This window comes from Alexandromys fortis, unplaced genomic scaffold, assembly GCF_014885135.2.
Source record: "Alexandromys fortis isolate MF-2015 unplaced genomic scaffold, M_Fortis_MF-2015_v1.1 scaffold_48, whole genome shotgun sequence".
NCBI lineage: Eukaryota > Metazoa > Chordata > Mammalia > Rodentia > Cricetidae > Alexandromys > Alexandromys fortis.
The window spans coordinates 4,799,919-4,809,493 of NW_026067947.1; the positions used below are offsets into that span (position 1 = coordinate 4,799,919).

General features: G+C 38.5%; 1 protein-coding gene across 1 annotated transcript in view; it reads left to right on the forward strand.

The window, feature by feature from the left end:
- Ppp4r2 (protein phosphatase 4 regulatory subunit 2) overlaps positions 1–8,773 on the forward strand; it is a 35,335-nt gene extending 26,562 nt beyond the window's left edge. The window contains exons 4-9 of the mRNA XM_050149339.1: positions 595–688; positions 2,950–2,987; positions 4,527–4,601; positions 4,902–5,045; positions 5,698–5,981; positions 6,463–8,773. Of these exons, the coding sequence (XP_050005296.1) occupies positions 595–688; positions 2,950–2,987; positions 4,527–4,601; positions 4,902–5,045; positions 5,698–5,981; positions 6,463–6,788 (961 nt within the window). The 3' untranslated portion in view covers positions 6,789–8,773. The remainder of the gene's footprint in view (positions 1–594; positions 689–2,949; positions 2,988–4,526; positions 4,602–4,901; positions 5,046–5,697; positions 5,982–6,462) is intronic.
- Positions 8,774–9,575: the final 802 nt, after the last annotated feature.

Below are 9,575 nucleotides of genomic sequence, written 5' to 3' on the forward strand. Positions count from 1 at the left end.
AGCCAGTGCTCTTAACTGTTGAACCATCTTTCTGGTTTCTTCAAAACTCTTTGATTACTGTTCCAAGATTTTTACTCTTTTGTATTTGCTGTGATTAAGGGAAAACTACATTCTGGTAAAAAGTGTTTGGTATAGTTAACCCCAATATTCTTACCAAAATAATATAAGTTTGACTAAATTTATAGGTTCTCTTTAAAGTGGTAAGGGAGCAGAATCATATTTAAAATACTTTAGTGTTAGACTAATTTGTCATACTTGATCTCAGTAACAAAGTCGTTTATGATATTTAGTAAAATGTTTGTGTGCATTAGAATGCTTGAAGAAACATTGTTTGTAAATAAACGGACAAGCATTATTGTGTTACCTCTGGTAAAGTGCAAATTGAGCAGTCAGAATTTAGAATATTGCACTAAATTTTTTCCAGAATGAGTTTTGACACATTGTTTTCGGTGTTCCTTGGTATTGCTTTAAGTGACTCCTGCATTTATTCTTTGTGGCTTGACACAGGGTGACTCTCCATAAAGCTTTCACTGTGAAGCACAGCTCCTAGCTTCTTACACTTATGACCTCAACTATAAAATTATTCTTTTGCAGTATCCCTTTTACTATTCAACGACTATGTGAATTGCTAACAGATCCAAGAAGAAATTATACAGGAACAGACAAATTTCTCAGAGGAGTAGAAAAGGTATGTATTCTATCACAAGAATTAAAGTGTTACAAGAGTTGTTTCATAGACTGTTTACTGAATTGTTTTCTAAATTACATTCAATGTTTCAGAGAGAAATTTATAGGCAGGACCAGAAAAAAGGCCCAAGAGGCCCCAGACAGCCATTATTTTAAGTTTCAGGAAAGCTGCTTAGCCAATTTCATTTTTCCATTAAAATAATTTAAATTACTAATTTATTATTTTTGGGTTTTTTTTTTTTTTTCTTTTTCTTCCTGAGACAGGGTTTCTCTGTGCAGCCCTGGCTGGCTTGGAACTCATTCTCTAGACTAGGCAGACCTCAAACCTAGAGGTCTGCCTCTGCCTCATGAGTGTTGGAATTTAAGGCTTGTGCCACCACTTCCTGGCTTTTATTTTTATTTGCAAACATTTTGTTGTTGTTGTTGTTGTTAAGCATTTAGAAACAAAACAAGAACCCACCAGAAAGATGTTAGCAGTAAGTTGTAAATGTCACTGGAATTCAGAGGCACACGACCTTATAAACTTGTGTGTAAAGCGTGTTAGTGATATATTGAGTAGAAAGATCTAATCCACATTGTGGTTGGTGGGGTACTGCTACTAAAGAAAGAACATTCTGGAGAATGAAGTAATACACAAAAGTGTCAAAAGTGTTTAAATGATCAAAACGTTAAATCACTGCTAGACAAGTAATTGGCTCAACTATATTTGGACAGATGATGAATTCTTAGGGTAGTTGATCCTAAAGCATAGTAAATATTACAATTTTTTTTTGTTTTAAAATCACTCCGTTTACTCTGGGAACAGAGTCCAAGACCATTAACTGGAATTTTTGGTATAGTTCTTGGGTCTTATATTTTGTTGATCCTTTATGTTGTCTGTTTAGTGAGATTCAGAAGGGAAGGAAGCTGCAGGGTTCGTCAGTACTGCAACTTAAGGACCCTTAGTAATTGTGTTTTGGAAGTTTTTGATGAACAGACAGGTTATCACTGCCTGTGTTTGCCAACTCAGTGCTGTGAGCCAGGGATTTAAACAAAATGTTTTCTCTGGAATTGGAGTGATCGGACCGTGACGAGACCTTCCTTAAAAGTATGATTTCCAAAGAATGGGTTTGATCTCTCCTCGGGTTGAATATTGCTTTATAGATACACTTGAATATATTTGAATTTCAAAATGGTTTTAGAAGAGAGACTGGGGATTTGGCACATACAAGCCATCACATTTTAGTTCATTGTCATGCTTGTAATGAATTTCAGCTTTGAAAGATAGAGACAGGGAATCCACAGAGCCAAGCTGGCTATCCAGCTCTGGGTTTAACTGATTCTGTCTTACTGAATGAGGTGTAAGAGATTCGGATCAGGGCTGGAAAGATGGCTGTTCTTCCAGAGGTCCTGAGTTCAATTCCCATGGTGCCTCACAACCATCTGTAATGAGATCTGGTGCCCTCTTCTGTCCTGCAGATGTACACGCAGGCAGAATACTGTATACACAAGAAATGAATAAATAAATCTTTTTGAAAAAAGCATTTGGGTCCTGCATATGTAAGTGCTTGCATGCACAGGAAAATGGAAAACAGGCCCTACTTTTACATATACGCCAGTGCCTGGGTTCCAGTATGGTTTAAAAAAAAAAGAGAGAGAGAAGAATTAAAAGTGAACCAACATTCTCATCCACAGTATAGCTTGGTGAGTTTCCAGGAATTGTAATACCATTTATCAGATTTAAATTATCAGAACTATTGGAATTAAGAAAAGAAAACACTTCAGGCTCTCATGGTAGTACAGGCCATTAATCTTAGCATTTGGGAATCAGAGGCAAGTTCTTCTCTTGAGTTCTTGGCCAGCCTGGTCTACATAGTGAATTCCAGACCAGCCAGGGCTTTAAAGGAAGGAGGTCGGGTGGGGAGTGGACGTAGGGGTCATACCCTTTGAGGTGGCTCGGCTCCTCATCAAATCACCTATCTCTCAGGCCTGATTCTGAGACCCATGTGATGGAGGGTTCCTCTGACTTGAACTCAGACACACAGACATACAGGATAAATGTTAAAGCAAGCCAGTGAGCGTGCAGTCAGACCCTCCTGAAGTCTTACTGCTCTTAGTTTTTTTTTTTTGTTGTTTTGTTTTGTTTTTATCCAGTTGCTTTCAGTTGGAATAAATGGACGCTTAACCCATGTGGGTGATTGTGAGAGTTTCAAACGAGTTACTAACAGTTGTATTACTGTGCCTTTCTCTCACTCATCAAGTCATCATTTTTTGTTATTTCAGAATGTGATGGTTGTTAGCTGTGTTTGTCCTTCTTCAGAGTAAGTATACAATGTTTTTCTGCTTTTGATATCAATTACTATATTCTAATTTCACCATTTTGGTAAAGTAGTACATTTATTTTATATGTACCTAAACATACTTCTATACATTATGAAATCTGCCACCTGGTCCCTGAGGTGGAAAGTTGCCAGAATGCTGTGCAAGTGTTTCCAGTAGAGAGATGTGGGCTAGAGGTGGGTTAACTGCTGAATTATGGCCACCTAGATGCTTTTCCAGGGCTGCCAGTTAGTTTTGGAATAAGATACTTTGGTGGTTCTTCAGGATGGACAAGTATTGCTGCTGGTTGTCAGGATTTCTAGACTAAATTAAAGATTTGGTTCCAGGCATCTGTACAGGCATGGCACTATGACCATGTATATAATTCTTTGTTATGTGTGGATGTCATGGAAATTGCACGAGAGCCCATGCATGCACTCTACGCACGCACAGTACCCTCGGGTGTGTGAAGGGTGGGGAAAATAGAGGCTGCTACTCCCATGGATCCGATGACTTAATCTTAAGTGCCATTTATTTCTTAGACAATTTTGTTTTTAGAGTTTTTAACTTTTTCTTGATAAATCAGATAGTGAGATAATCCTTTGCTTCTTGGTTAAATGTGATGCTGAATTGATTTCTTTTTGAATTTAATGTTTTGCTTTTTTGATGAATATGAATATTTGAAGAACATTCCAAGATGTTCGAAAGCATGTGTCACTAATAGATTTTTCCCCGTACTTGTGTGTATGTGCATGCTAATTTCCCCATTATCTGTGTTTGAATTTGACAGCCCTGTTACAAAATGGCTTTAAAAAAAACAAAGACAAAAAAACACAGGTTCTTTTAAATGTGTTATTTTGCTTCCTATCTGTGTTTTTGCCTGGATGTAATGTATACCTTGTACACGCCATGGAGCTCAGAAAGGGGCATCAGTTCTTTGGAATTGGAGTTACGGATGCTTGTGAGCCAATGTGCAAGTGCTGGGAACAGAATCCAGGTCTTGGAAGAGCAGCCTGTAGTCTTAGCTGTTAAGCCATCAAGCCATCTATCTCCCCAGTCCTGCACTCAGATTAGTCCCAAAATTAAAGAAGTCTTTCCTTTCCTTTCCTTTCCTTTCCTTTCCTTTCCTTTCCTTTCCTTTCCTTTCCTTTCCTTTCCTTTCCTTTCCTTTCCTTTCCTTTCCTTTCCCCTTTCCTTTTTCCTTTCCTTTCCTTTTTCCCAAGACAGGGTTTTTTTTCTGTAGCTTTGGAGCCTGTCCTGGAACTAGCTCTTGTAGACCAGGCTGGTCTCGAACTCACAGAGATCCACCTGCCTCTGCCTCCTGAGTGCTGGGATTAAAGGTATGTGCCACTACCGCCTGGCAAGAAGTATTTCTTCTATTTTGAGACAGGATCTCACTCTGAGACCCTGGCTGGCCTAGAACTTGCTGGGTTGTCAGTGCTGGCCTTGAACACACAGATCTGTACTTGCCTCTGCCTCCCAGTGTTGGGGTTAAAGTCATGTGCCACCATGCCCAGCTGAAGTGTTCTCTTTTATTACAGGAAGAACAGTTCTAATAGCTTAAACCGAATGAATGGTGTTATGTTTCCTGGAAACTCACCAAACTATACTGACAGGTGAGAATATTGTGGTTTGTTTTTTGTAAACCATCCAGAATGTTCCAAGTTTCTTGGTAGTGCTTGAGGTAGCAGGCTCAGTATACTATTTTTAATTGAACATTTTATGGGGAAGATACAAGATTTATGTTGTAGGTTCTACCAGGCTACATTTGCTAATTAGGACAAGACTCTGAAAACCAGAATTCGTGCACATACTTGTGATGTATACTTTGGAACGGGTGATGTTTACTGGTGATGTGTGTAGAGGTATATAATTTTTCCAAAAGTGGAAAATAATGTTTGTTTATCTCATTATAGGTCTAATATAAATGGACCTGGAACACCAAGGCCACTTAATCGACCAAAGCTTTCTTTGTCAACCTCCTTGACAACAAATGGTTTGCCTGAGAGTACAGATAGCAAAGAGTCAGACCTGCATTCAAATGAAGAGAAAGCCCACAGGTTTGTGTTTTATATTTAAAGAGACAGGAAGATGCACATAGAAATTTAACGGTTGTTGCTGTTATTTTAGCACTATTTACTATTTACAAGGTACATGGATCTTTTATGTCTTGGGTTCCGTCTCTGGGTTTGGTAGATTCAACCAGTAAAGATCAAAAGTAATTGAGAAAAAGGTTGCTTTTGTATTGGTTAGGTATGGACGTTGTCCCCTGTGCCCATGGTGTTTACATGCCTTGGGTGTTATTTCACCTAGCGGTGGGAGGCTCTGTGCACATCCTGTGCTTTTCATACGTGCAGCTTGAGGTCTTCGGATCTTCGTGTCCTACAGGTCCTGGAACACTGTTTACTGTTCTGAGGGACAGAACAGGCCTTAATGTGGCTATAGGAGCTATGACTTCTCTTCAGCCTGGATGATGGTGAATGTAGACAAGCTTTTCTAGAATTTCCTAGAAAGGTAGAACTTGTCAAGTAGGTCCCAGTGGGAACATCCATAAACCAGTTCAGATTGCTTTAGGGTTGTTGTTCTGTTTTTTCTCAGCAGCGGTACTTCCATCTAATTTGACAATACAGTTTAAGTATTTCAGTTTACAGATGAGAATGTAGATTACAAGGAAAATAATTTTATTAATAACACTTTAAAAACCATCGGCAGTGATTCTCCAGCTTCCGAATCAGAAGTTTCTTCACTGAGCCCTGTTAAAAATAAACACCCAGATGATGATACTGTGGAAGCCGAGGAGCATGAGGTGAAAAGGCTACGGTTTGACAAAGAAGATGACGTCCGAGAGACAGCTAGCCAGACGGTGTCCAGTGAAGGCTCAGTTAGGGCAGAGGAAGCTGAAACAGCATCTTCCCCTCCGGAGAAGGACAGAGAAAATCGCAGCAGGCAACATTGTACAGACGACGACGAGGACGAGGAGGAAGAGGAGGAGGAAGGTGAGAGGAGAGTCCCCAGCATACTGCGGCTCTCCTTACCATGCTGATACTGGGCTGGCTCTCTCTCTCGCTCTCTCTCTCTCTCTCTCTCTCTCTCTCTCTCTTTCTTTCTTTCTTTCTTTCTTTCTTTCTTTCATATATATATTTTTTATTTATTAAAGATTTCTGTCTCTTCCCCACCGCCTCCCATATCCCTCCCCCTCCCCCAATCAAGTCCCCCTCCCTCATCAGCCTGAAGAACAGTCAGGGTTCCCTGCCCTGTGGGAAGTCCCAGGACCTCTCACCTCCTTCCAGGTCTAGTAAGGTGAGCATCCAAACAGCCTAGGTTCCCACAAAGCCAGTATGTGCAGTGATACTGGGCTCTTGTACCGCCTGAGTGTTACTAAGTTTGAGAAGTTACAAGCCGTAGATAACTGATTTTATAAAACAACTGCGTGTAATTTGAAAGTAAATTTTAACTATAAAATTTGCTTATTTCTAGAATCTTTTATGACACCACGAGAAATGGTCCCAGAAAGAAAAAATCAAGAAAAAGAATCTGATGATGCTTTAGCTGTGAATGAAGAGCTTTCAGAGGAGGATACTCACATGGAGGACTCTGACGGGTCTGCAGCTCAGAGAGATCCTCGCTTGGAACGGAGTGACAGTGCAGGGGCTGTGAGTAGTGGTTCTGACTACCCTGAGACAGAAGAGTCAGCAGGGTCCGCTTCCAGGAAAACGGGAGAAAGTGTCTCCGTGTCATCCATGGAGAGTGACGAAACCACAGACGTCACAGACGAACCAATGGAACAAGACTTAACTACTTAGAAACACTTAGAGGCAGTATTTTACATACAGTTCTGGTTTTACACTGTAGAGAACTTTTAAGTAATAAATGGACCTTTAGTTTTACAAGAGAAACAGGCTGTAAAATAAAGAACCTTAAGAATAAACCCTGACAGTTGTGCGTGGAAGAGCTGTGAATACTGGCTCCTCTGGGTCCTGCTTATTGCCGATTTTCTTGTTTTTGTTGGGTTTTTGTTTGTTTGTTTTTTTTTTTTTTTTCCTGGTGTACTCAAATCAGTGGTTTGTGTATAGATTTTTTTTTTAATTTAGAATTAAAGTTTTTAAACTGGAAGATAATTATAATTTTGAAAACTTTTTAAAGATAATCACATTTGGTTTATACATGCGCAAGGAAGATTTTGTCTTGTCTCTAGCAGTTTCCATATTTCAGTCATAGTTTGAACATGTTAACATGTGAATTATAGGGTTTCATGTGGTTTCAGATTTTATTGTTCAACTGTACAATGGGACTTTAAGTCATATATACATATATAGATTATTCTAAGGGGGATGTTATATTTTTCTGTTTCTATAAGAGATGAATACAGTGGATACTTTTTTATTGGTAATGACTGAGTTCACTTCTTTAAGAAGACATTTTCTTTTCTTCTGAGTAATTGAGATAAAATCTGGCCCCTGGAAAACCCTGGGAATCTTTAAGTCTGTTGAAATACCAGGTTAAACACATTCCAAGAGATCTGTGCAAACTAAAATTCTTTTGTATACTTCTACGGTGCCTGAAAAAAAAAAAAAGACTTGGTTATTTATGAGAAAATGTCCTTTATCTTGGGAGTTGTGTGGGAGCATTAGCTCACCATTTGGTTGGACGAGTGCTTAGGAGCCTGACAGGAAACCATCTCAAAAGAGCCCACAGGTCCTGTAACGTTTCACTTGCTTTTCTGAACATTGTGAACATTACACCTTTCTGTCTAAATTACCTTATATGCACATGGTACTGGTGTGAAACAGCACTGTACTACTGGAAGAATTCGTGGATTATTTCAGTAATGTACCTGAGCTAAAATGACTAGAGCTTTAGGGATACACAGAAACCACCATGATTTGTATAACATTTTGAAGTGAATTAATATTTTTGAACATGCTTCTTCGACAGCCAGTGTTCTATTTTTCAGATCAACACAAAGCACAATGGTTACTACTCTAAACTCACTATTTTCAAAGTCACGTATTTAAAGTCATGCAAGCTGCAACTCCCTGTCAAAATTACTGGCTGCCAAATTTATACCTGTTTCTTCAGCTGTACCTTTTGATATTTAGAATTTTTAAATTTCTGTAAAGTAGATTTTGTAGACTGTAATGTGTTCACTGCCTTTGTGAAGCGGTATAATTGTATAATTTCGTGTGTAAACTGAATGCTTGGGCTTTCAATACAGTATTCATATAAAGCAATAAATATTAATGTTATGAAATATTCGAGTACATTTTTATCAAAATACTAAAGAACCCTTTTTTAGTTTCAGACACCTGAGGTACACAGATGGACTTGTAGTAGATGCAAACAATTTCTCACACTGTATCATAAGCTTTGGGGGATTTGGAGTGAAACCACAACGTTTGCATTTTGACTACTTAGACATTACTATGCCTAAAAATAAAGATATTTTGGCTCAGTTTGTTCATAGAGTAATATACTACTGACTTACAGCCTACAGGTTCACAACAGCTAGACAATATATTTATGGATCTGTAAAAAAATTGAATGTTGATTTAATTGCACCCAAAAGGGGTAAAAAGTCAAGTGTAATTTTTTAAAAATTGGCAAAAATGTTAAAATGAAGCAGATTTTGAATGTGACATTTATGTGTAGTGACCTGTTACTCTATTTTGTTGAGGGATTGCCAGTGAGAGCATATTTTAAATATTTTAGGTTTAGAAACTTTGAGATTTTTTTCCTTAGGGTATTTATGAGATTGTTGTCAATAAACCTGTTCTCTAAGCTCCTGTGACCTTTGATAGTCTTTCTTTGTGGTGCCACGGACCATTTGTAAACAAATCAGTTTGCTGCTGGTTAAAAGTTGAAGATTTAGCATCATGAGTGGAGGTCTGTGGTTTTATTTGTAAACTTGCAATTGCTATCTTTGCAAGGGAAAATGTATTTCTTTATTAAATAAAGTACAATAATGGTGAATGTACCAAAATCACATCACTCAATTCTATGAGAGGTCTGCATTTTAACCTATAGTTTAATAGTTTTAATATTTATTAGCGATGCCTATGTTGATCATAGATGAAAGTTGTTGCTGTTTATACAGATTCATGTAGGATACTGGTGGAGGGTCTCGGGCAGCTGCAGTACTCAGTACATTGGGAAGCCATTCAGCAGGCTGCAGATGCATTGCCCCTTGGAAGCCCATTTTCACAAGTGTTAGATGCAAAGAAAGCATCAGTTCTAACATGAACTGAGTCATTTGTATGTTCAAAGGGCAAGTTTTAGGCATATTTCCTTGATGTACCCAGCAGAGTCCTATGGGAAGATCCAGAAGCATCAAGGCTTTGATGACTGAAGTAGCTGGCCCTCTGATAATTGAAGGACTTCTTAATCCATTTCTCCATTCCCAACCTTGGACAGTAATTGGGTGATGCCAATGAGGAAACAGTATACATGTGACTTGTTTTTGCCTTTTTCCCCTTTTAAAAAGTGAACATTTTTGAAAAATGTCTTTTCATTTCTGAGAATGTGGCAAAACAGAAGTGAGTAGTCAAAATACATTTTGAGTTTTGATTAAACTCAATCCACTTACTGCTTGT